The 27,778-nt window shown below is 36.7% G+C and overlaps 2 protein-coding genes across 10 annotated transcripts in view; both read right to left on the bottom strand.

Moving 5' to 3' along the window:
- The window catches only part of LOC109061137 (glutamate receptor ionotropic, kainate 1-like), a 54,380-nt gene extending 33,596 nt beyond the window's left edge, over positions 1 to 20,784 (bottom strand). For 2 of the 6 annotated variants that reach the window (XM_042765076.1, XM_042765077.1), the window contains exons 1-5: positions 20,253 to 20,776; positions 8,358 to 8,525; positions 5,983 to 6,240; positions 1,139 to 1,320; positions 845 to 898 (exon numbers count right to left, since the gene is read on the bottom strand). In XM_042765076.1, the coding sequence (XP_042621010.1) occupies positions 845 to 898; positions 1,139 to 1,320; positions 5,983 to 6,240; positions 8,358 to 8,525; positions 20,253 to 20,337 (747 nt within the window). In that variant the 5' untranslated portion in view covers positions 20,338 to 20,776. Of the gene's footprint in view, positions 1 to 844; positions 899 to 1,138; positions 1,321 to 5,982; positions 6,241 to 8,357; positions 8,526 to 20,252 lie in introns of all 6 variants that reach the window. The other 4 variants (XM_042765075.1, XM_042765079.1, XM_042765078.1 and 1 more) reach the window with 4 other exon arrangements.
- A 1,462-nt stretch (positions 20,785 to 22,246) lies between these two features.
- LOC109097672 (rho guanine nucleotide exchange factor TIAM1-like) overlaps positions 22,247 to 27,778 on the bottom strand; it is a 62,139-nt gene continuing 56,607 nt past the window's right edge. For all 4 annotated transcript variants that reach the window (XM_042765083.1, XM_042765082.1, XM_042765084.1 and 1 more), the window contains 5 exons: positions 27,441 to 27,499; positions 27,043 to 27,139; positions 26,578 to 26,665; positions 25,599 to 25,771; positions 22,247 to 25,275 (listed from right to left, as the gene is read on the bottom strand). In XM_042765083.1, the coding sequence (XP_042621017.1) occupies positions 24,758 to 25,275; positions 25,599 to 25,771; positions 26,578 to 26,665; positions 27,043 to 27,139; positions 27,441 to 27,499 (935 nt within the window). In that variant the 3' untranslated portion in view covers positions 22,247 to 24,757. The remainder of the gene's footprint in view (positions 25,276 to 25,598; positions 25,772 to 26,577; positions 26,666 to 27,042; positions 27,140 to 27,440; positions 27,500 to 27,778) is intronic.

The raw sequence follows: 27,778 nt of genomic DNA on the forward strand, positions 1-27,778 counted from the left end.
ATAATTGTTCTGCTTAATATTTTTTTGTGGAAACTGTGATTTTCTTTAGGACTCTTTCATCAACAAAAGGTCAAATAAAAAAGCATTTATTTGAAATACAAATATTTTATAACAATGTAAAATTCTTTAAAGTCAATTTAATGCGTCTTTGCTGAATAAAAGTATTAATTTCCTTAAACCCAAACTTTTGAACATTAGTGTATCTGCTTGCCAGTTATGCTTTTATGGTCAAACTCCAAGACTTTTTAACCTCTTATAATTTTCTGATAAGGTTGTCATTCCATAATTCAAAGTTTGTCTTGATGAACCTGATTCTTAGTTCATTTCTTTCTGCTTCCCTGAATTAAAATTTAAACTGCAATTCTGAATTGTTTGCTACCGCATTTCAAATTCATGAACTGAATTGGAATCTTAAAAGCACTTTGAATTTAATTATGAAATGTGTACAGCACTGTCACGAATTGCCCAGACACAAGACACTCAAACTGATTTTTTTAACCTTTTCCAACAAAAGCTTTGGATTGTGTGGTACAAATTAAGTTTCACATGTCAATAAGAATTCTAGATGATTGAATGATAGAATTATAGAAGCCTATGCTATTTAAAACCTAGTGATCAGTGTCAAACAAATTAGAACGCATGGTTATACAGTCTGACATTACAGACAGTTGATGTCGCCCAGGGTGCATAAAGGTTTTATGTCTCAAAATGTCAAGAGGGTTGAATCATACAGTCTGACAAGCACCAATTATAAAAAACAGCAGAAAATCACTCAGCCTGTTCATCATCTAATGTTATGAAAAACACTCTTATTATTAGCAAGCAGTCAGTTTTTCAGACTCACCAAGGTTGTGAAGAAGAAATGATAGTACTCCGTCATCATACCCATTGACATCAGCTGTGGGGGAGAAACGAAAGTAACGACTGATTGAATGTGAAGTAAAACAGTTTCAGTAGTATTCAGGAAAGAAGCCAGAATGGCAAAAATTGTATTACATCTTTCTGCTTTAAAGTAGAGTTCTGAAATCCTGCTGGGTCACAGCATGCACTCTCATTTTCAATCCATTTCAATCTGTGTGACGTTCTTTATGAGTTCAATGAAAGTTCAGAGCGAGAATCTACTGAAATGGTGCCGCACCTGTTTGAGAAGCTCGGCGGCTACTTGGTAGGAGCAGTCGAAGATGATGTAAAACTCTTTTTCTTTCTTCATCTCTTTCAGCAGAGGGCGACTGTCACCTCCTCCTGATGGCAGCTGGCGGATACGGATCTTCAGGTTGTTTTTGGACGGAGCTTTGATCAGTTCCTGCATACGCATTAATCCTAAACAAGAGAACACAAAAGAGTGATCAAAGGTGGGGGGCAATGGAAGAGAAACAAACTTATCACGAGCTGCAGTAATTACACTTTTAATTTCCCCAGTGTGATAGCAGATGTTTACAGGGACCATAAATTGGGACTCATCTATTTCATTGATACATAACAATCAGATTTTTTTCGGCTTCTCTTAAATCAAAACAGCCAGTCTATAGTGGTAAAATGTAATGCATTAAATAGAAGCAGGTGAAAATGTTATCTAAAGGTTGAAAGGGATGAAAATGACTGCGAGTCAGTCAGTGTTATTAGATAATAATTAACTGCATACTGCTCTAAATCTTTCTTATTGCTTCAACAGATTTGAGAATAATAGTAAAGGCTAGAGAGATCCAGAAATATCCTTTTAAAATGTAACATGGTGAAATCCTAATGGTTTTGCCTAGGCCAGATCAAACGGGGGTATAAAACGTCCACAAGGCAGAGTGATGCAACGACCTCCATAAACACACAATCTTTACTACAAGCCACATTTAATGTCATCTGCACAGTGCAGAAACTGCAATTTCTCCATATTATATTCAACCAATCCCTTTTGTACTAGTTTATGACTGTTTAAGCTTTGATGAGATGCTCGTCATTTATATCAACATGATGAGAGGTTTTAGATTAATGTTATTTTAGTATTATTTATATGTGATTATATAAAAACTAGCTTTTATTTTTATATTTACAGTTTTCATTTATATTTTTATTACGTTAGTTACGTGCTTTTGACATTTTTATTAGGTTTTTTATATTTCTATTTGGCATTCATTTACATTTCAGTTTCAGTTTTAGTAATTTTACACTTAAAAAATGTAGAAACAATTTTTACTAGTATTTTCTTTTATTAAAAATTGCATGTAACAAATTAAATTAAATGTTGTATTTCGATGTAAAAAGACTGGAATACCATTATCTTGTAAAATGTACACCAATAATCTTGGTAAACTTTGAACAAATTTTTTTTTATTGTGTAGTACTTACATAATTTCAGTTTTTTGCCCAGGAAACATTTCTAACATTTCTGCAGCTATTTGCCCAGCTGCCACTGCCTTTTAAGCTTTTCATCGAATATTTCTGTTTTATTAATTTTATCTTTACTTCAATTATTAGTGTTACTTTTAGTTAACAATAACAACACTGTTACAGATGAGCAAAAACACTATTAAAGAGGCTATCTTGCATATCAGTCGATCAAGTGTAATGCTTGTGCATTCAAATGTGACAACACTGTGAATGAATATCGACAAAAATGACCTCCTCATGAACTCATCAATTGCTGTATGACATTAATAATTACACAAGCTGAGATTAAGGGGTCCCTGGGCTCTTAGGATGAGACTCTGATACCGGGCCCTCAATTACATATTGGGCTCCAGTACATGTAGGGGCACCTGGGAGTTACAAAGCTGAAATCAAAGCCTTTTCATTGCTCCTGTACCCTTGTATTTATTATTCTATATTATTCCCTTCATATTCTCAAAATTGTATTGTAATATAAACAACGCTTTTACAGAATTAAATATTTTGATGAAAATATCCTATAATGGCAGTGCTATACACAAGTTCAACATAAATGACATGGATAAAGAAATACGCTGGTCATAATAAAGCCCAATAATATATCCAAAACACAGATTTGAACAGGAAAACTGCTTTGATGCTCAGAAAAAAAAGAGGCATGTAACCCCTTTTAGTTACAGGCTACAGTTATTTGCCTTGATTTAGTCTTGGCCATATAATGATGTACTTCCAAGCAATGATAAGATCATAAACCATGCTATCAAAGAATAAGATTTATAGACATAAACACAGAAAGTAGTGTGTAATTTGTGTTTTCAAACAGATGGCTTACAGGACTTCCATCACACTACAGCAGAGACGGTGTGATGAGTAAATACTAGGGTAAATTTGTGCTGGCATCTGTTCCCTGAGCTCCCATAATGATTTTGATCCAAGTCACTGGCTATGAATCAGACACACTAATCATTTTTGAAACTGGTCAGTCTGACACAAATTTTATCTGTTGCAAGCAATTTCTGCAAAGAAATTGGCTGCAGTGTCGGCATGCTCATTTTAAGCTGTAGAAATAGAAGTATTCGCAGGGCAATTTGCCATTTGTTTTGCCTTGTGGTTATTTGTTTTTATGTGTTATTAAACTCTGGAATTGTTTGTCTGCATTTGATTTGCTCTCCATATTAGTTTGCTGCCATCAGGGGATCACTTGAAGTCTGTTAGTGAACTACAGTATAATGCAGAATTTGCATATAATATGATTATTTTGATACATTGTGTTGGTCTTTTTGCTGTTTTTTTTTTTTTTTTTTTTAATTGACAGGAGGGGGTAGTTGGATCAGGATGTGACACAGGCCAGATTTTCTCACACTACAGCAACATAAATACTTTTAAAGACATCATTAAACAGATTTGCAACATTTAGCAGATTGTCTAGTTGGACATAATGAAATTACTAACTGGATTTTGTGGTTCACACGCAATGATGATTTTCCCTGTCTGTGTGCCCCTGTCAGATTTGATTTTTTTTCTTTAGAATAATGTACACTGATAAATTATGAACAATACTGACGAGAGACAATTTATTGAAATGCAGGCAGAGTCACACTTAGGGCCCTATCTTGCACCCAGCGCAATTGACTTTGTACACCGACGCATGTGTCATTCCTATTTTGCACACGCGCAAAGCGCGCTTTTCCCTCCACAGAAGCACGTCGCTAAACTAGTGAATGAACTTGCGCTCCCTGGGCGGTTCAGCACAAAAAAGGAGGCGTGTTCCGGCGCAAACAGTCCCTGGTGCTATTTTGCTGTTCCATTAAACAATTGCGCCACTGACCAGAAAAAAACCTAGTCTAAAGTCAGTGGCGCGTTGCGCGTTGTTCATTATGCTATTTTAAGGGCGCATGCTTGACCATAATGTATAGCGTGCACAACGCGCATACACTTTGCTCATGTAATCTACACAGATGCAACAGTTATTTTTGCAAATCATAAATTGTTACACTAAAAAAATATTCACACATGAGATGACGGAAATCATTGTGGTGTGCCACGAAGATGTGAAAAAATAGGCATAAATCTAGCTTACAAATTATTCAGGCTAATTGTAGTAATTAAGGATCAGACCTGTTTGCCCAATAGTGGCAAGACATATATGTACATCATCAGACTCCTCGGCTGTGAACCGCTCCTGGCGTGCGCCTGGTAAATACGCCATAATAATAGCAATCCATAATGGAACTTGCGCACCTGCTTTTAAAGGGAATGTTGGATGACGCTCTGATTGGTTTATTTCACGTTACGCCCAAACCACACCTATGAATAATGAAGCTACTTCAGACCAACCCATTTTAGATTTGCGCCAGGCGCAAGAGCCATTTATCCCGCCGGGAAAATAGCAACAGCGCCGAGACCCGCCCACAAAGTTACTTGCGCTTCGCGCTTTGACACTTGCGTTTCAGATCGTTAAAATAGGGCCCTTAATGTTAAGGTGATTTATATATACTGCTATTGTTTGATTCTGTTTGATAAAGTGTGAGTAATGGACACATCTTATCATCTATTTGAAAGAAATAATAATAAAGATAAATCTGAATAACTGTCACAACCACAGTATTTCTTGAATAGGCCTATGAAATACACTCCTGTAATAACCAGTAAACAATGTGGGAGGAGATGTTCAATATTCAGTCAATATTTCACTGTTTTCAAAACCACTTTGGTTTAGAAAAGGTCACAAAGTCAAAATATACAGAAAATGAAATATGCTATTGGAATGATGCTGTCAAAAGGAAATAAACTGATAAGGTCGAGGGCGAGTTAAACCAAACTGACTTAGAAAAACAATTGAACACTTCCTACCTGAAATCACATTAAACTCGCAAATGTCACATTTAAAATGTTTCACCACTGTGCATCTCAAAGCAGGGATTTAATGCCAAGAAATTGAATGTAAATGCTGTGAGTGACAGCGCCCTGATAATTAAAGTAAAACCAACATTTACACATTGCGGGCTGGCTGTGTGTGATGTCTCGTCTTTAAATTTGCTGTTTCCAAACCAGTTACAGAACTGTCCTATATCAAACATTGCCAGAACAAAAAAATCCTCCTGGCTGATGAGCAAAAATATGCATGTTGACAGCATAAATGTATAAAATGCATGAGGAGATCCCTGCTGAAAAGACAAGCTTGGACCACCATGTGTTTCCAAAAGCTGGTTTAATGTAAATCTATGCTGTTTATCAACAAAACTTAACCAGCATGGCCTTGAGTGGATATCGGCACACCATTATCCCAGGTTTGAAAAAAAGCATCCAAAATATATAATGCGATAAGCAATGCTGGGGTTACTGAGGAATTCAGTGAATTCCCACTTGTTTAAAATATAATAGAATGTAAATGTATGTGGACATCAGTTATTCTTTCCAGCACAAAAGAGAATTTCGATATAAATGTTGTGGCCTGCAGTGTCCCATTTTAAAGCTTTAAAGGTATGAAGATCCCACTTCAAAAAGCTTCTCAACAAAGCCTCAAAAAAGCACATTGAGCTGCCCTTCAAAAATCCCTTTGTAAAAACTGTCACCTCTTTCCAATCCATAACAGTCACTCACCTGTGCTGTCCTCGTAAACCACAGTAACAGACTTCCATTTGTAGAAAATGACAATGTCCAGGATAGCCCTGCTTATAGAGGTGTACTCAGGGTAGAGGTTAATGTAAAAATTGTCTTTATTGTCCACAGATGGGTGTTTCCAGCGTGTCTGGATGTGTGGCACCTCTAGGGCATTGCAAATAGATTGGACGGCACTGACCGAGGAGCTGTGAGAGGGGCCGAAGACCGCCGCAACCCCCAGGGCCAGCTGGTCACATACTGAGAGAAGAAAAATAGAGAGAAAAAGCAGACAGGGGTAGAAAAAAGAAAAAATATGTGGTGGTATGAGAACAAAAAAATAAGAAAAGAGAAAAGCATAGAACAAATTGTGTACATAATAAAAGCAATAGTCTAGCCTTGTTAGTTCTGCTTAGTTTTCATTAAATTAGCTTACAATAGTATTTTCCATGAAAGTTGTTGGTCTATAAGTTCTAATTTAAAGCATAAGAGGTACAAATAATGTTATTGTTGTGAGGCCTACTACATGTGTTGAATAAAATCCTGAACATAAAATTAACAAAGTAGCTAATTTAACACATCTGCCCACGATTTACACATCATTTTGGACTGTCCAAGTATTTCAAGTATGTCAATCATGTATTTAATATTTTAAAACAACTATACTGTAATTCAATACATAATATAATATATCATTATTTAATACATAACTACAAACCAAGAAAAATGATAAACAAACGCATTAAGTATATTCACCTTTGTCACAAACTTTATAAAATAAAATTGTAAAATAAATACAAAATATACAGTGGAGATCAAAATTAGAGAACAATCTTTAAATACTAGATTTTTTCTGAAATATCGTTAATCTTTATCACTCAAATTTTGAAGGAATATTAGCTGTAGGTATACCATTGTTCTACTAACATGTTTGACAAAATAACCAAGGCATTTCTACAAAAACCTTTATTTTGTGGAAAACACAGTGATTCAAATTAGAGAACATTAACCACTGTAGCATGGAAGAAGATTACAACAAATTTTGGAGGGTTACTGCTGTCAGAAACTAGTAGGAAGTGTAGAGTCACTCGCTTTGAATGACTTCAGCAAATCTGTGCACGCAGGACATCACTAGTTTCTCACATTGATCTGGTGTGATCTTGGTCCACTCTCCTCCATAGTTCAGTAACTGTAATGGGTTTCTTAGCTGTAACTTTGTTGCCAAAGGATTTCCCAGAGATTTTCAGGACTCTGGGACTCTCATTTCATTATTTCAATGTTTTTAAGCTTCAAGGAACTGCTTTATCCATTTTGCAGAGGTGACAAGGACATTGTCTTGCATGAAAGCTGCAGGGTGATTAGGAAATGCTTGCAGGGAAGGAACCACATGTTGCTGAAGGAGGTTCTGATAAACATTTGCATTCACTCTGCCTTATAGCTGTATAAGTGGCCCAAATCCTGCTGCCCCAAACATTCCCCAACCATGACACTTCCTCCTCCACCTTTCACTGACTTCTTTACACACTCAGGGGTTCAGTCTTTCCCAGTTTGATGCCAAATATAATGTTTCCCATATGACCCAAATAAATTAAACTTGCTCTTATGACTAAAGTGATTTGGACCAGTTCTCTCTCCACACAACATGCTCCTCAGCAAAGGTTAGTCTAGCCTTTTGATTCTTTCTGCTGATGAGAGGCTCCGTCACTGCAGACTGCGTTTTCAGTCTGACTTCTCTTATACATGCTGAGACAGAACAATACCCTGTTCATCGCTGAACTGGCGAGCAATTCCAGCTGCAGTGTTGAACCGATTCCTCATTGAAAGTCTCTGCATTATCCTGTTTTCTTGTGCATTTGTCTCATGTGGACGACCAGCCTTTTTGGGTGACTTGAATGAATTAGTCATTATAAAGCTGCAATATTCTAGAAATCACAGATTTGGAATGACCAGCTTCTCTTGCAGTGACTGAAAGGTTAATCCCTCTGGCCTTCTTCTGGACAAGCTCTTTTTGCAGGCTTTCAGTCACCTTAGAGCGCCCCGCCATAGTGCAATCTCAGTGAAAATTAGAGGAATGCTGCCAGTTAAATAGGGTTTGTAATATAATTAAGGAAATTAGCACCAGGTGCCAGATAAACACCAAAAATATGGAGGTATCTGTAAGTGTTCTCGAATTTTGATCAGAGTTCTTTTTCAAATGTCTCATTTAAGTTTTTTATACTGTGCTTCAGATTACAATTAATTTACGAAACATGCCTAAAATACAGCCCTTCTACTCCTGTTAGATTAACTTCAAATAGAACTAAGCAGTGACCTTGAAATTTAGGAAATTGTAGGTTGTTCTCTAATTTTGACGTCCAAAATTAAACAAAGAGTCATACCCCTTCGGGAGGCTTCAAAGCTGTCAAAGAGGTTTACTCTCTGGATATCGTAGGTCAACGTGGTGTTTGGCATCAAGGTTCTGTTTCGGTTGATACTTGTAACTGCAAATTTAAAGGCGAGTTCATCCATGCTGACAGGTTCATTCTCCCGTGTCTCAAAGATGCCCCCTAATCAAAATAAAGAGACAAACAGCATTAACCAACAAGTAAAAAGCAAAACTGTTCTTTCAAGTCAATAAGCACACTAAATTTCTAAACATGTCTAAAGTAAACCACATTTAAAAATCAGTATGACGCTATAATCAATGCCCTAGTAATGCATAAACCTCATTAAAATCCACTAAATACAAACTGCTAAATACAAACTGAATCAGATCCAAGCGAATGCTAAGGCAAACTGAAAAAAGATAAACGCAGCCTTTGTTATTTATAAGTTATTTAAAAACACATTTAACAGTGCCTAGCTAAGTGTACTATGTAACAGAAAATTAGGAGTAATGGATACATTCAAGCTAATTTAAAAGCAGTTAAACAAGAGAGCCAAGCTAATGCTAAATACAAATCAATTCCAAGTTAATGCATTTTTTGAAAAAGCAGAATCCAGCATTTGTTAAAAGCACATTTAAAAACAGTTTTCTAAGTAAATGTACAAATAAAATTAAAATTGATGCCCTGGAAATTGATATATTTCAGTTCCACACTAGTTTAAAAGTAGTTACAAACAATAGTGCCAAGCTGATGCTAAATACAAATAAAATCCAAGTTATAATGCTACTTAAAATAAATTCCAGATTTTGTTAAATACATTTAAAGCCAGCTGTCCACTAAATAGATAAATAAATAAATAAACAAACTTTGCCAAAAAGGACCCATTCAGGCACATTTCAACAAGACACACTGATTAATAAAATTAATCAATTACAAGCAAAAGAACAAGAGTTTTTCTGTATCTAATTATAGAGGATTAATAAAGTTATAAAAGCAATGAGTGTTTTTATTAGCACATTTATTATTAAGAACATAAAAGAAAGTGGCTTGTCTATTGCGCACTTGCATGCAAGAAACAAAACCAACCATTTTAAGAATGCATAATCTTAACAATTCATAATAAAAAACTAAAAATTTAAAAACAACATACAACACAGAGTACAGTGGCTGTTTTACTTCTCTTAAATAATTCCCAGTATGATATGATGCATCTAAATGCCAATATCAATATGCGACTTACAGGTTTTAACAGGTTATTTAGCGATCCCATAACATTTAGAAAATCTGAAATGGCAAATCATGCAGATTTAGCTGCTTAAGAAATTCAGACTAATTGGCCAACACAGCGTTTGACCTTTAACATGCCTTTTTTTAAATCACTTCCCTTGCAAGCAGTGAAGCTTATTCTCACAATTGCACAAGGTTAATCAACAACATCCCTTCTCAATGATCACATGCAAATCAGACAATCATGAAGATCAAAACAGACCGTTCACACCTGAATCAGCAAATGATCAGGATCAAAACATCAGACTTTGTTAGTGAATATGCCAATCAAGACTCAATTGAACTCAGTTGGGTGCAAAGTCAACATGACGTAAATGTCTGGACTAAGTGGCCAAGACTTTCAGTGGAGTATATCTCCAGAATTATGCATGAGCATCTGTTACCACACACATTATGTCACATTACTTGTAAAGCTGCAACTACATATCATGCGGATACAATGCAGAACAGTAAGATCTGTCTGGAGGACATTCACCTGAGATTAGACTCTATTCATAGATGGCCAACAAACAGGTCTCAGCAGGAAATAATGGGCCATTAACTCGCCAATAAACAGCCAACCTCAAACAGTGAAAGTGACAGATTGGCTCTTTAATGAAAAGACTGTGAATGAAGATAAGAATAATAAAATGGAAATGTTAATGTGTGTGAGATGAAGCTCATCAGAGTGTAGATACAAGCTTCTGTGAAACCCAGTCTCAGTTGCTTGTTTTGGCTTTTAGAAAGCTGAATTGGAATGAGCAAGACTTAAAGCAAAGCCAGAAAGTCCTGCTGTGGATAACACTGTCTGATGTTCAGATAGTCCCTCGGGGAGAGCGCAGACCAAACGCTCCATACAGGGAAAAAGGAGAGGAGATTTTGTTTGTGAAAAACTGATTGCTTTCATATAGAGGGAGATGGTCAGACTCGGGCGGATTGAGAGGCTGGAGATGAGAATGAAGCCTGAAGCTTTTCTAGATGAGGCAGATGCACTAACATAAAGGAGAGTTGATAATAAGAAGTCTGGCAGTAAACAAGTCTCGGTTCATTTTTGAGTAAGTATCAGATCTATGGTTTTGCTATGTTTATTTACTTTTTTCCACTATGACTAAGAAGTCTGATCCCTCATTGATCTTTTATTATCCTGGAAACTCCAAATCCATCTAGCTTCACTTTTCTTTTAATTGGCACATTAAGAATCAGCCATTGGAACTGAATAGATTTACAGTGTTTTTAAGATATCAGGGAGCATTAGAGCAGAGTGAAAAAGCTGGCAGAGTGGCATATAGACACTTGTGTATGTGTGCGTAGACGCTTTGATGGTTACTTGAGCATGCTTTAATGCTTTATTTCTATTCATTGGAAAATGGTCCCCTAGGGATGTCCAAAGCCTCTGCCGTTCACCTTGGAGACCGCAACTTTAATGAATTCATTTTCTATCATGATGTTTATGTCATTACATGCATTTTGCCATTGTGATAAACAATAAGTTAACAAGACAATTATGGGCTTTGATCTATATGCTTGTATGTAGATGTAGAGCTTTGGATATTTTTTATGATTTAAAAAATAATATTTTTAAATACTTTATTTCACATCAAGGATAATGTTCTTCTCTAAAGATAATAAATGGAAACAAAATATAGATGCATGACAGGGTTATTATAGTTAACTAAAACCAAAACCATTAAAAAAAACATGTTTGTTAAATGAAATAAAATAAATGTTAACTAAAATAAAATACACTAAAAACTGAAACTAACTTATTTTAATTCAGCTAGTTAACAAGGTAACATTTCTTTAGTGTCATTCCAAACCCGTAAAAGCTCTGTTCGTCTTCGGAACACAATTTAAGATATTTTGGATGAAAACCTGGAGGCTTGAGAACAAAACATAGACTGCCAAGTAAATAACAGTGTCAAGGTCCATAAAAGGTATGAAAGTCATCGTCAGAATACTCCATCTGCCATCAGACGTGCAATCTGGGTTATATGAAGCGACGGGAACACTTTTCTTAAGTGAAGAAAACAAAAATAACGACTTTATTCAATAATTCCTTTGTCAACAGTCTCCTCTGTGTCACTCCATATCACTATGCTGCGTATGCTCTTCTGTGTCATCCGCGCCACAAGGATGCGCTGTTTCTTTCAAGATACCTCAAGCGTGTGACGGAAATGTTACACCCCTTAACATATTGTGATGCCCTGTCTGGCCAGAGTGACGAGACATAAACATTAAAACCCATTATAAACATGATTTCTAGTCGTGTCCTCTTCTGGAAGGCCAAACAAAGTAGTTTCGCTTTCTCAATGAAACAGCGTCACTCACCGCGGCCTTGAGGGAGCGTAGACAGGAGGCCTAGAGTTTTAGAATTTCCCTGCACACACACACACACACACACACATGTTTGTTTTTGTGAAAAGTGGGGACATCCCATAGGCGTAATGGTTTTTATACTGTACGAACTGTATATTCTATCGCCCTACACCAACCCTACACCTAACCCTACCCCTTACAGGAAACTTTGTGCATTTTTACTTTCTCAAAAAAACTAATACTGTATGGTTTATAAGCATTTTGAAAAATGGGGACATGGGTTATGTCTTCATAAGTCACCCTCTCCTTGTAATACCTGTGTCATACCCATGTCATTATACAAAGTTGTGTCCTGATATGTCACAAAAACAAACACACACACACACACACACACACACACACTATGTGATACAAAATTGAACATTCAATAGCAAATACTTAAACTATTAAGAAAACATACTTATAGTAGCTGATTTAGAATAAGTGCCAGAAAGTCGGAATTTACCTATTTTTTTTTTTTAGAAATAGCCTTTGCACAGCCAGCCTTGTAGGGTGCAAAGTTTGTAGCCTTGAAAGTTGAAAGTACATTTTTAAATTAAATTATTTGCCATTTAAATTTTTATATTTAAAAAATATGAATTGAAGTAGAAATATTATTATGCAATTGTAACTTTGTTATTTTAAAAACTTTATTGTGTAATTTTAACAGTGGTATGCTATAGCTTATAAATCAGTCAGTTTTAGCCTTCAATATTATAGTAATGTAGTACCAAATGACTCTCACGTATATTTTACAGCATTAGTTGAGACATTTTTTTTTCCTTGAGAAAATTTGGCAAGCACTGTACCTGATATATATCCAAAATAATCGATATTGAATCAAATTGAATTGGTCATCTAATTGAATCAAAAGCTTGTGAATGAGAATCGAATCGAATCATGAAATTTGTGTTAAAACCCAGCCCTAATGCAAATATGTTGTTGGCGTGGAAGTTTTTTACTGTGAGTGAAGAAGACAATAAGTTTCCTATTTGTGAAACCTGTAAGGCTAAAATAAACTACGGGGGAACCACTTGCCATTTTGAACCAAGTAGCATTTTGCCTATACATATGCTGGCAACATTTATTACCCATTTAATGCACTATTATTATTTGGAAGAGTATTGTACACTTCAGTTTTGTTCATTCACAGGATCTTTTGACTTTTGTAAGACAGGTAAAAAAGAGAAAAAGGTAAATTTATAAAGGTAAATTACTCATTTTCAGTTAATTGATATTTCTACTTCTTTCTAGTCACAGAGCACTTTTATTTTTTGAGAGTTGTTTAATTATGTGAGAGAAGATCCTGTAACTTGGGAAATTGTAATGTTCAATAATTTATTTTATTATGAAAATAACATTTTGCTTTGAAGAAAAGTACATTTTTGTTTGTATATGCTGTCTATTATAGTTCTTAGAAAGAAAATCAGAATCTGCAAAAATCAGTATCAGCAGATCACACTTACAAAAAAATCGGAAATCGGAATCGGTCAAGAAAATTGCAGTCGGTGCATCTCTAGTTGCTTCCACTGTTAGAAGGAAAAAATTCAAGTGATTGCGCTGGCGCCGCATGCACGCACACAGTTTAGTGCAAGTGTGAAAGTAACCTTTCACAGGTAAGCTTTGCTACCTTGAGATTGCAGCCCGTTCATTATAATAAAAAAAAATCAGTCAGTCAAACATATGGAAAAAAATAACACACTGCTCAGTTTAAATATGTTGTAAAATCTGTGCCGTATCACCGTCTCTGTGTTATCACTGTACCGCCAAGATGTTATTCAAAATATTTTGTTTTATGTGGATATTGGAACGTGAGTGAAGTAGGCTACATAATAAATAATAATTTGGCATTCAAATACATCGTGAATACGGAAACATTTGATTTTGTGTCGAATGAGAGACCCAGCATTGGTTTCAGTTTTGTTTTAAATGAAGTAGTTTTGGCTTGTTGTTTATATTTCTATAACTTCTGAAAGGCCTTTTTTTTAATTCTCGTTCTTTTATAAATACTGTTAATTGAAAGGATTTGTTGTGGAGTGAGGGGAACTAAAATAGCCTAGATATGTTTACAGTTTATTATAATGTTTGTAAACATTTCGCATCAGCATTAGGCCTATTTCTGAATGAAATATTAAAATGCAACTTATATGCGAGTTCTGTTTTTTTTCTTCTCTAGAAAAATATTTTTTTATACACATAGCATATTTTAACCATGCAGCAAACCATTTTAAATATTTTGATAAATTACTGAAAATAAATAATGGAATTTTTAAACCGTTTAACTGATTGTATTAACTGGTCAAAATTATTAACGGTCGGTTAACGGTTAACGGGTTAAAAAGAACATCCCTATTTCTTTGCGTGAATATTTGGGTGGCATTACGCAAATATTCTCACATCGTGACGTAGACATGTGGGGGGGTGTTTGAACGAGGAGTTTTAACCCGGTCTGGAACAGCCTTCACTTTTAGATAGAATAAATCCTTTTGTGGGAGACTTTGAGCTTTGTAACTCTGCAGATCTTATACATGCACAAATAGCATCATAACACACTTAAGAACAGGAAAAATAGAAATTGCATCATATCCCCTTCAATAAAATTCTCACCTGCTTTTGGTGCTTTGGATTGAACACTTTCCCCGCAGCAGCTCTCTCTGTGATTTCAGACATTTTTTTAATGCGTTTTCTGCTGAAATGCGTTTTTCACTAATTTAATGTAGCGTTACTGACGGAGCTTCTCAGTGCACAGTGTACACACCCGAATAATCATGAAACTCATTATTGATTATATTCATTATTGATTATTAGCTGCTTTATCAATATTTTATCACTACCCTAGTTCAGTCTATAGTCTGGCAGACAGTATACAGCACATCCTCCAAAACAGCTGAAAATTTCTCCAGTGGACAATTTATTTATGCAGTTGATGTAAGTTTATAGAACAAGTCCTATCTCCTCCCAGAACCTGTGTGGGTGACATACGCAGAATACAGTATGCAATGCCTCCTCTCTGGCTTTGATCAGCAGACAGTTCAAAGTCTCCCAGTGCTGGTCCTAGCAAGTGCTAAGCATGCTTTAGCAGGCAACACAAACTCAAGTGCTTGGCAAAATTATGGACTACAAGTAGAAGCTGCTGCTATAGGCCAAGATTTCAATTTAATAGATGCCATAGAATCCAAATATGCACGAGGGACCTGCATTCTAATATTTAAAAGGCAGGTATATATTTTCATGTACCACATAAAGACCACATTTATACTGTACAAAATGAATATTATAAATAGGCTATGTGTAAAATAATATTTGGAAATATTTACTATCTATTACATTTTCTTCACTGTTACTATTATTACTTATTATATATTATTACTTGTTTCTACTTATTATAGCACCCTGCTGTTAGTTTTTAATTTATTTTAATCACTTTTATTTTAAGTTTTCCATGGACCCCAGTTTGAAAACCCCTGCAATAGATAAGACAAATATCACATTATAAAGACTAAACATGCAACTAACTTTTAAATGGCTAATTTTACTGTCAACAAATGCTTGAGTGGAAGTATTTGCTTCAGATTTTTTCTTTCATTAAAATTCTGCACACATAAATAACAATGGTACAGAGGTTAGGCAGTTTTCACATTTAAATTGATGCAAATTAGCTGAAATGTGGGTAATTGTCACCATTCCCAGACTGCTTCTGGATGCATTGTATTTTTTTCTTTTTTTTTTTTTTTAGCTCACAAGGACTTTGTGGCTCTTTCTCATTCTTGCACATTTTATGCGTTCTGATTTTCCCTAGGAACTGGATGACGAAGGAAACAGCAGGCCATTTCATTCATAACATACTGGAGTTTTAGCTAATAGCTGTAATATATACCCTAATGAAGAATGTGTGCAATTATAATCAAAAGATTTCTCAGCATTTCTTTAACACTTTACCAAAATTAACATCTCAAAGGCCTTTTGGATATTATGCCTGAACAGAGCCTTGAAATGCTCTTGGTCTTTAAGTGGCTTCCCCCAATTATTGAGCTCAATGAACTTTAGAAGATTAAACCCTGAGATATGAAATAAAAACGAAATGGTACTAAAAGTGACACCATGTCCAAAAACAAATTTTCTCTGAGCATGTTCATCATTTTTTGTTCAAAACAACTAAACTTTTGCTGCTGTGCTTCAATACTATTCACAACTCCTCCCTGTGGCCTCATGGGATAGCAAAGTGCCCACTGGAAGCACAATTCAGAATCTCACTGGTAATAGTAGGTCATCCAGGCTCTTTTCCCTGAATACTGTAAACTTAGACATACTATTTTTTTCACATACTATTTTTCGTCTACTGCATAGCAGGGGAGTAGTGTATTTGGACGTAGCCCAAGTCTTTTGGCACACAATAAGTATGCATCAATGCTTGAGGACTTTTTGAGTCTTCTAAAGTGCATTTGACATTGCAATTACATGAAGGATCATAAACTTTTCTCTGTGGTACTGTTTTTCATTTTCTTCTGGATCATTCCGGGAGATGTTCGGTTGATGCTATTCAATGTTACATATCTGTCAGCTCTAACACTATATCATTGTCATTAGTCGCTCTGCTCTTATCCAGAGAGAATGCTCCGTTCAATGATCAGTCTTAGGATGAAACATTACAGTAAGAACAAGCTGAATGCTCAGGATGGATGTGTAAAGGTTTTTATCCAGCATCCACTTTTTTGGCAAAAGAACAACCAATTTCAACAGTTTTTCAAAGAAAATATTTCACAAATGCAGAGGGTAGAACGTGGCTGATTAATATAAAGTACTGTTGCATGATTAAAATCAATATTTAATGTTGATGATGAGTTTCCCTTTGCGCCACTCAATGTAATTATTCAAATTTGAGTCAAACAAATAAAATGAATCACAGTGAGTTCAAGTTTAGTTTTTGTTCACATTTCTCTTGCTCTTCTTCATCACAGTTGTGGACACCTGACGGTCTGGATGAATGGAGTTTGTTTACTAACCACTAAATGAAACTGTTTGTTTATCTTGTTTTGATCCTTTGTGTCTGTTTATCTCTATTTCATGCTGCATTGCACTGTGACCGCTAGCTGTCTTGCTGTCACGACTGGATTGGATGAACACACAGGCACTTTGTGTGTTATGGTTTGTTTCGTCATTCCAGTATGAACTGCCTATTTGGATATTTAATTTTCCCACTTGGTTTGCATGTTTAGTATCGTTTTTTGTTTAGAGCACTGGATGAAAGCATTACATGACACAGCTCATAGATCTTGACATGGCAGTGCCCATAAGAGAGTGATCGACTCCACAGAAAATGCTACACATATTGTAGCTCATGATGAAAAATAAGTCACTTTGGATAAAAGCATCTGATAAATGAATAAATGTAATGTACACAGTTCTTGATTAATCAAGAAGGTCATAAGTCTAGAACCTTTCTAATCCAGAAATTCCCGCAAATGCAAACATGCACACATACAGACACATACACAAACATGCACACAAGTGACTGCTGAATACTCAGGTCACCTCTGACACAGTCTTGTCTTTCTCTCTCTCTGTTCTTCTTTCCAACATTCCTGTCACTGTCTATGATGCATTCCACACACTCCTCATAAAGACATCACAATGATTTCTGCAAACACACAGGCCAAATGCATCATCAAAGAAAAAACCTTCCTTCTCATTCAGATTCATGAAATCTTGTTCAAACAAATCCCTTCTGACAAACACAAGAAAACACAAAGGGATAAGGAGTCAGCATGCATACCAATGCTCTCGCAGAGAAAGAGCCAGAGACATTAGCTATTCTCCATTCTCTCCACCACTGTGATCGAACCCTTTGATTTTCTCATGGGGCTCATTCTAAACGCTCAGATTCATTTATTATTTCAAGCTCAATCGATAAGAGGCTCAATAAAAGTGAGCATTTTCTGATGTAAATGTTTACAACCTACATTAGTCGTTAATTATTTGACAAATACTTCGTAGAGTGTTCAAAAAGATGTGACTTTTTCAAACCAGGTTCCTAATTCACCATGTCCGTACAGACTTTTAAGGGAAATTCTGCTGACGGTCAAAGAGCAGTGCCATTTCACAGTGCTGAACGTACATCTGAGGCCAAATGGATCCAAATCTAAAAGGATTAATTTCCCCTCATAGTCCGTGAAAAACTTCCACCAGCACTGCACATTCCCTCAGTCAACACTGTGATACTTCCACAGCCCAGAGATTATTTTAAACCACTCACAGGATTGAGTTGATGCAAATCTACAGTATATTAAAACAAAATATTCTCTACGATTTTAATAACAGGCATTTGTGCAGAGTTGGACAAAAATTATAAGATTTACGGAGAGCTTAACCAAGAATGTTGGACCAAATCCAGACACTAACAAAATTGCTGCCATACGGTCACAAAATCTGGTCTAGTAACCAGTGGGATGATAAATGGCATCAGCAGACATCCTATATAGGACACATTTAAGATTTAATTTTCGGGGTAAATGAGTAAACAAATTAAATTATTTTCCTTCATGCTAATAGGAACTCGTAGATGGCTGTATCAAACCACTTACTTGCTGGCAGGGGTTTTGAACTCACTGGCCCATGGCAGTATTGTATTGTATTGTATCAGTATTAGCAGACGCAGCATTGTGTAAATCGGCCATCGTAGAAATGTGATTATTTAATTAAAGACATGATAAAGCCATAATTTATTCAGTGATTGAAAGTATCTGATAATATCAGGATCAGCTAGATAAAGCAAATAGTATTCTGCTGATCATGTGATCTGCAGAAAGGAGGGTACCATGTATCATTAAACATCTATTTTTAGTTCATTCTTTGCTCATAATCTGTAAAAAATGAAGCACTAGCTGTACACTGTTGAGCAATTTTGACGTGAACATTTGTGAAAAGCTGAGGAATGTCAGTGTATCCATTATGACTCACTGTTATGCAAACTAAGCCCACAATCACCACATGTCTCCAGCAACCTGCGCTTTTTTAGATGCCAATCATAACATTCAGATGACAGATGGCAGTTGGGTGCACCTATATTTTCAAGAGAACACAGGGACATTCTCCTGTATCTCCAGCCTGATATACAATGTCCTACCAAATCCATGCGTATGTGCAAGGGTGTGAGTTTATCTAATAAAACGATTCGCTGCTCCAATGCACATCTATCTTAAAGACAGATCACTGTGTGTTCAGGACAACAGAACATCTGTAAACCAGCAATATCTGATAAACTTTGACAAATGTCTCAGATAAAAAGGGTCCACATATAGTGTGGTCAAAACAAGTCCCCTCAGTGACAGAACTGATGAAATACCTGTGGAATCAATAGGGCAGTCAGGAGGTTACATCTGGGGCTAAAGTAGCAGACTCTTTCATTCTGCTCTATACACAACTTCCAGAAAAATGGCCCACATTAAGAGTAGATCTATACAGTAAACTTAAATGTAGATAATTTCATCATCTAGTTTATTTATGGATGGATGATGCATGTTCATATAAAATATTTATACTATTAGTATTTCCAACTCCATTTCACAATCCATCCAAGAGAAGCAATACGCCAAGCCTTCTGTTTCAACTAAAGTCCTATCATTTGGAGAGGAACATCAAATCAGTCTTGGGTAGGAAAGAGGATTAATGTAGTTTGTTAAAACTGCTTTGGGGATTAACCGTGATGGCAAAGTCAGACAGCAGCAATCATCAGACTCTACTGTCCTCTATGTGACTACAGGACGCTTTATCTCAATAACACACAGAGGAGAGCCAGTGATCGAATCTCTCAAATCTCATTTTGGTGATGATAATGCTGATGGTTTAATATTATTGTTTGTTTACTTTCAAGATGACTTGCCAACAATACTTCTTCTGTAAAGAAAGGTTAAACCATCACAAACAGATCAAGTGACTAATATTCTTGGTTTCTGATTTCATCCCATTCTGAGAAAGTTTTAGCCTTTAGTTTGACTTCTGTAACAAAATAGATTATTATAGTAGCTATATCAATGACAATGCTGAAAATGTAAGTAAATATGCAGATTATATCCTACATGGATCTGCAGATACGACAAATAAACTGAATGCATTTAGAGGTCATAAAACCCTCAGATAGATCTATCTGAAACAAGCAATAACACTTCCTCAAGTCGATTAAAGAACGGTGACGAGAAAACACAGACCCTCGATGCTGAACACTGAAAGTTTATGAATTAACAATAACTGCAGATGACAATGAACGAGTCATGGTAGAGAATCACTTACCAATTCGTATGACCTGCTGCTCACTAAGGTAAAACTTTGACATCAAGTAAAAAAGAAAAAATAACAGTCTTTTGCGATTCTCCATGGCTCTGTAATCAAAAGAGGCAAAAAATAAAAAACTTCATGTCATAAAACTGGATTTAAGGAACCATAGCGCGCGCTCATCAATTTCCATTCACCTCCCATCGCGCGCAATAGAAACAACTCCTCGAAATAGCCGGTTATTGCCTCAAAAACCACACGTCATCCTTTCCCCGAAAATCCACGATTTAACGGACTCTTCCATATATTTCAGGTAAGATTTTGTGCTGATATCCTTTGTTCATCGCTGCAAATACTTGTAGCACACAGCACACAGCACGCGCACCGCGAGGATCGTAAAGAGCGCGTGCCACTGACCAACTCATGATCCAGATGCAGGATTAAAGCAAAACCTGCTAAACCTTTGGCATTCTTCAGGACGTTATCTTCATTTTAAGTTCACACAGATTGAAGATTGCAGGGTCTTAAATTGTTTTAGTGTTCCGTTTCTATTTCTATTTCATTTTTTTTCTTTTATTTTCAGACCAGTCACATATTCAGTAAAATGTCATAATCTGTTTTTAGGCAAACTGATGAATGCTGTCATAGTAAGTTAGATAATCGCTCGTTATTACTAAATGTTTAAAATATATGTGTGCAGACTGTGCACGGGAGAGACCACAGAAAGAGTGACGATGTTCGCACGAAATGTTACGATTCTGGCTCGAAATGTCGAAATGATTCGCAAAGCGTTGCAAATGATAACTTTGTTCAGCAGTAATATTGTGAAAGATGGAATACATAATTATTAATGTAATTAAAAAGCAGTGAAAAGCAGAAATTTTCAAAAATCAAACAAGATAATTCTTGAAACACTTTTACTGTAAGTTATGACTCGGCTGAATTTGGCCCTGTTGATGGGAACGAACCGATTCGATAAATTGAATCGGATGTAGGACAGCCACAGTGAATTAAAAAGCTTGCTTTTTGCCAAATGGTGGGACACAACGCCGCCTGTTGGACAAATCTTGTAACAGAAAAAGATGAAGCAGTAGATAAAACAACAACAAAAAAACTAAATAAATGTTATTTATTTGACTAAATTAAACACTTAATATGATGCAAAGTCATCAGTTGTAGCTCATATTGAAGTATTTTGTCAGTTTTTATTTTACTCATTTATAAGTGAATTAAAAAGACAGTCCACACTGTTACCAGTGCATCATTTTTTACAATTCACTGATGCCTTAATTTGCATGAGAGTTTAGGCTGGCTGAGCTAAACAGTGTGTCCAAACTGATGTCACTGTGGCTAGAGGCGATGCTTGTCTCTTCTCCTGCCCTGCCAAGGGGCCCAGAACACCACTGTAACATTACGGCTGTGCATAGCAAACACGAGGCCAGCAAGCCTACAAACAGAGCCTCCCCCATGTGGAACCGAATGGAGCTCAGACCACGATCGGCATGGAAGATGCTGAGTGCCGTCCAGAACACAGGGATGAGAGTAGTGAGTGAAGCGAGCAGGTGCAAGCATGCTGCTCCTGTCAGGCAGCACCTGGCACCGTTGGGACGGGTGCACTGAATGCTCATGAGTAAACTGATCCATGCAGCCGCAGCCAGAACCAAAGAGAGAGTTACAAAGTAACGAGCTGACCACAGGGCTGGATCTAAATAGGCTTTGCATGTTAATGAACTGGCATCATGGGTAAAAGAACATTTAGTCCAAAGCCCTTCGTATTTTGCCCATGTTTCAAAGCGTACAGTGAGTTTCCACCTCGGTAACCCTGTGATCACGGCTAAGCAGAGAAAGTGCGAAGCCAACATTAATGATCAACTGTGAGAGAAGTAAAGTAGAATTTCAGCTTCAATCCTGGAGCATTTCAAATAATGCATGGTTGCATCTTCACCTGAGTGCATTTATTAACACATTTATGATTTATTATTCATCAAAATTGACTAGTCAGCAGGCAGAAGTGTGTGAAAAGAATAGAAATGTTTTAAGAGGTGAAAAAATCACAATCCATAAAGCATCGATCGACCACAACAAATCATTTCGTAACTCATAAGCAAGCAGTTCAATGATCAGGAAATCTAACTACCCAGTCAAAACAACATAGTTCCAGCACATTCAATAGATTAGCTTATTAAATGCAATTTAAAACTAATTGTACTTACTTGATGGTGGATAACATTTCTCCAAAACAATGCATGGAATCAGAGCAGGACTGATAAGGGCCCTGGGAGTGTTAGAAAAGTTTTTAATAAGCATACATTTCCAAAATTGATGTTATTGTGTGGGACAACTGTCCTGTAGTTTTGGTAACATTCTTCTTCCCTCAGTCTCTTGGTCTGACAGCTACCTGAAATAGAAATGTGATGTGCTATTCAGCAAATGGCACATCCTATATACTTTTCATTCAATGACAAACTGGTTATGAGTGTTGTATTTACAGTAAATACTGTAAACAGGGTTTCATTTTCGAAATCAAAATAGGTTTCTACTTAGCATAGCAGAAAATTATGCTCTGGTGCACTTGATCTTTAAACTGCTGCCCAATGGATCTATATGAACTTGAAAATGTGTTTAAAATCTAATCTAAGAAGATGTGGAATATTATGGCACAAAAAGAAGAGCTGATGATTCAAACTGTTCTTGATATAACAATGTATCAAAAACAGCAACTACTTTGCTTGAACACACTGTTGCCTCATAGAAGAACAAAAACAAACCCCGTGAGAGGAGAGGATAGGAGAAGAGGAAATGCTGGCACTGACTCAGTGCCCATTAAATACGACTCATTTGTATCACTTTTGCAGGTGGAAAGTGCAGAACAGATATTGTAGATCTTCTGTTTTGTGCTCATTAAAGCCACTACTGATGTATTTTCATGAGGGGAAAAGGTTCAGTTTGTCGTCAGGTAGTTGGTGCAGCTTCACTGCCACCTTCTGGTTAACTCGATGGGACAAAGACATTTTCATTGATATTCCAGTGCAGTAACAAAATCTGAGTGATATTATGATTTCCCTGCTTCTCCCTATGAGGATTAAGATCAAGTGTAGGGTGGGCTTTAGTGATAGGGACCAATCAGGTAGCTGCATCTGCACTGAATAAACCAATCAGAAGCAGGGAGTCAAATTTTCACAGATTTAGAGTACTAAAACCTGTCATTGCATGAATCCAGAATCATTTTCAGTTTGTTTGGTATGTTTCAGAGTCATCATCTGCTTAATTTATTTTTAACAAGACAAGCCACTGCTGAAAAATCACACCAAACTTTATTTAAAACACGGCAAATGGCTGCCATGTTGACAAAGAACAGACCACGTACAAAGTTATTTTGATAAAACTGCAAATATAAATTAGGAAAATTTATTTTAGGTTAATAATTATTTCCACAGTATGAACATACACAGTCTCAAAAAGGCAAAGGGGGAAAAGCAAGGAGTTTTTAAATACAGCCAGTTTCGCTAAAAGGGATCCATGGCTAAAGGTGCACTGATTGTTTTTGGTGAAAGGGCATCTTTTATTTTAAAATACACATGCAGGGTGTAACGTGTGCGTTTTTATCTTTATCATTGTACAAAATACCTTAAAAGACCCAAGCTCTCCAAAATTTCATTCTCACCGACAAATTCAGTATGAACAGGACAAATCTGCTACATTTATCATTTTGTAGGGGTGCTTTGAATTAAATTCCTTATTTATGCACCTAAATGTCTGGCTGTTGAATTCACAAGCACACCAGAGCTGACTGAGCGAGGATTATGGGTAGTTTGATTTCCTAACCAATAAACAAAATTACATTATTGCAGTTCTTTCTACCATTTTCACATAGAACATCATTTCTCTGTGTGTGCACGTGTTCAGTGAACAGTGATTGTTAATACTGGGTTGCTGGTGACCGACGAACAAAAGGGAACAAAGACAGCAAGCGAGACTGTTGGGTTTGTAACAGGGATGGCATTAAGCAGCTAGCCTGACTGTCATGAAATTTTCAGGGAACGCTGCCGCGCTTGACAAAAATCACCTGCATGTAGCCATTACAAAGAACTAATGAGGTTATACGAAGCATCAAATCACAAATCCCTGAATAAAAATGAGTATATGAAGCATAACTGAAAAGATTGACCACGATCTTGTGTTTGAAACAAAACGACAACAAAAATACAACAAGATCAACTGAAAGAACATGTAGCTGCCTGTCTGTAAGTATGAAGCCTCTATAAATACATTGGCTGTACAGTTGGCATCTTTAAATGTTCATTGTGATGTCTGGACTTAAATGGCAGGAAGTCTGCATTGATATTAGGGTGGAGTGAGGTTTTTTTTTTTTTGTTTAATGGTGCAAGTTCTTCAGTTCTGGCTTTCAGTAGGATTGTCAGTGCATCGTGTCTGTGAAGGCTTGGACCCGGTAGGTTTTTGCCTTATTCTCTCCCACAAGTCTATAAAACAAAACATCACAGCTCGCACATAACCCTCTTCGCTCAGAAGATGTCGCTGTTGCAGCTGTTTTTAAAATCGTCCCTGCGAACCCAGATAACCTCACAGTCCCTCTCAGAAGCAACACCTTCCACCGCGCACTGCTTTCTCAGAAGGGTCAGCTTCAGTGGGGTGTGGGACTTTGGAGGTTTGTCCTCCGAAAGTTCATTGAGACCCTTGTCTTCGTCTCCTTCCACTGATAGTGCCTCTAAAGACTCCTCCAGACTCGGATCAGAGGAAGGGCCCCGGACAGATTGGCAGTACTCATCGTCGTCGCTGAGGATGTCGGTCTCCTTCACGTCGTCCTGGTTTTCGTAGTGCTGTAGGTCAAACTGATCCTCCACCCAGCGATCTGTGTCTCGGATGGGCTCCTGGGGATTCTGGAGCGAAGACAGCGGGGGCTCTGTTGGGGTGATGGGTGACAGGTCCTGGGATGAGCCGTCGTCGAAAACCACACTCGTGTCTATGGTGAAACGGTTACGGATGAGCTTTCGGCGACCGAGGGTTCGAGATGGGGCTGAAACTGGAAGAGAAGAAAGAGATAGCATGAATGCTAACTATCCTGTTTTTTTTTGTTTGTTTTTTTCAGTTTTCTCCTTTAGGAAAGAAAGCAGCAATATTGTCTGGTGGACACTAGGATTTCAATTTGTTACATAATAATCAGCTCACACTAAAGCCTGTAAAAAAAAAAAAGAAAAATACTGCGTTAATCATGTTATCTAGAGGAAGATGGAAAGTGACACAGTGGGAGAGTTAGCAGAGATATAGAGAGATGAGCAGAGAGAAGGGAAGTGTTGCAGAAAAAAGTAATTAATGTTCAATTTGTGTCAGACGTCCCCAACATACCCGCTCTGTTCATTGTGGGTCGTGAACCCTTTAGCGCACAAAGCCGCTTCCCTCCGAAGGGAATATACTGCTGATTTGGAGGTAAACTCTCAGTTTTCATTAACTGACGGCGTTGTTTGTCCCTCAGGATAGAATGAACCGTCTTCAGGAAGTCTTTCTTACTCTCTGGAGAGCTAAAAAAACAAAAACGAAAAATTATTTTACCAGAATAGAAATATACTGTTTTACTGCCACACTTAAATATATGAATGCTATTGAATTATATAAGCTACAGAAGTTAAGGACAAACTTAGAAGTTGGCTTAACAGCCCTATCTGAAGGTTAAAAAAAGTTTAAGAGTTTGACTTAATGAAAAAAAATAGCCAGCAATAGCATGATTAAACATGTTGCTAACATTGTTTTAGTATGTGGCTAACATATTTTAGCATGATGCTAACATCTTTTAAACATGTTTTGCAGTGTTGTTAGCAAATTGTTAACATTTTAGCACATTGCTAGCTTGTAGCACAATGCTAACACATTTTTACATGTTATGTTAACGTTTCTAGCACTTTTCTTAAAAACTCTAGGAGAAGTTACTTTTAGAAATTTTATTTTAGAAGCAACAGAAGAATAATAAGCTTAAATTATAGATTAGCATGTTGGTTTTGTCAAGCCAATATTATCAAGAAGGATAAGACACTCTTTTCAAACAAAACAGAAGAAAATTCATTTACATAAGTTGCCAAATACTTTTTGTAGTTTTATTTTGTTATATTACTTAAACGGAATTAAATGTGTTGGCATACATATTTCTCAATCTAGACAAAGACAGAACATTATGTCTCCAAGTTGAAGGACTGGAGCCAGAGAGATTGTTAAAATTAAGTTCCTTGTGTGTTTAGTTTTTCTTTGATTTAGTTTGAATTGTGTTATTATCGTCTTTGATTTATTGGTCAGTTTTCAGGCCTGATGTGTGGTGTTCTGAACCTCATCTCACCTGCAGCAGATGTGGAAAGTCCTCTCGGGTCTCCCTTCAGATTCTGACCTCATGTGAACGATCTCACACATTGCAGACCCCTCTGAATCTGAAATGAAAGGAACGTCAGGTTAGCTGTATACTGTTAAAAGGACTGTGGGAAACAAAATCACAGAGATCAGCACAGAGTTAATAAACCTCATGGAAGACACAGACCCTGGGACAATAAACCAGAGTACAGACCCCAAGTTCCTGTTTGATGACCTTTTCACCCCAGACCATCAATTGGGAATATTAACATTCTGGCCTAAGCCCATAATAAGTTAGACTGAGCCAAAAGCAAAATTTACTATGCTCATCAAGTGTCATGGGATGTAAAATACATTAATTGCATTGTCAAAGTGAATCTAAAGCATGAAGCTAATATACCACACTAGTCTCAATAAATCTGTGGGAAAAGAATGAGACCAGTAGATCAATACTTACTAGGGAGGTTGCGAACTTGGAGAGCGTCTGTAGAGATCATGTGTCTGAAACGAAAAGGTTCTCTCTCATCAAGAATCGATGCTCTGTGAGATCCACCCTAAGACAAAAAACAGCAAAATTAGGATTAAGAACTTAAAATACATCTTTAATGGCATCATCCACCTGACAAACTGAAAACAGGAAGTTTTAAAATATAACATACAGGTGAAAGGCCATGTAAAATAAGCCAAAGAGACTACAGAAATTAATCAAGTACAAGACAAGGGCATCCTCGTTTCGTACTCGATCATGTGCCCGTCAATAAAAACCAAAACCTACTAAAAGTGCTAGTCTGCAAGCTTTTAAAACCGATGTCAGATCTCTATTAATGAATAATGAAGAAGGGAAAGAGCACTTACCATTTTTTTCTTGTGCTTGGAGCAGTCTTTATACACAAAAACAACTGCCGTTCTGAAAACTGAAGGAAGAAAATGAATTAAAACATTAAGACACACAAAACCATACAACACTTAACATTCACAATAGAGATGCTTGGGGCTCTTTTCAGAATAGTCAGAGTAAAAATGTGACCCGGTGAAATACTGCCAACTTCAATGGCAAACTGACCCACTTTTAAAGCATCTGAAGGCTTTCTTCGAAAATGTCTCAGCTGAGGGGGAGAAAAAAGGCTTTTGTATAAATGCAACTTTAATGCTTTAAGAGCTACAGGACAAGGTGGTTCCTCTAATGCCATTGT

The sequence above is a fragment of the Cyprinus carpio genome, chromosome A10 (genome assembly GCF_018340385.1).
Source record: "Cyprinus carpio isolate SPL01 chromosome A10, ASM1834038v1, whole genome shotgun sequence".
In the NCBI taxonomy this organism is placed as follows: Eukaryota; Metazoa; Chordata; class Actinopteri; order Cypriniformes; family Cyprinidae; genus Cyprinus; species Cyprinus carpio.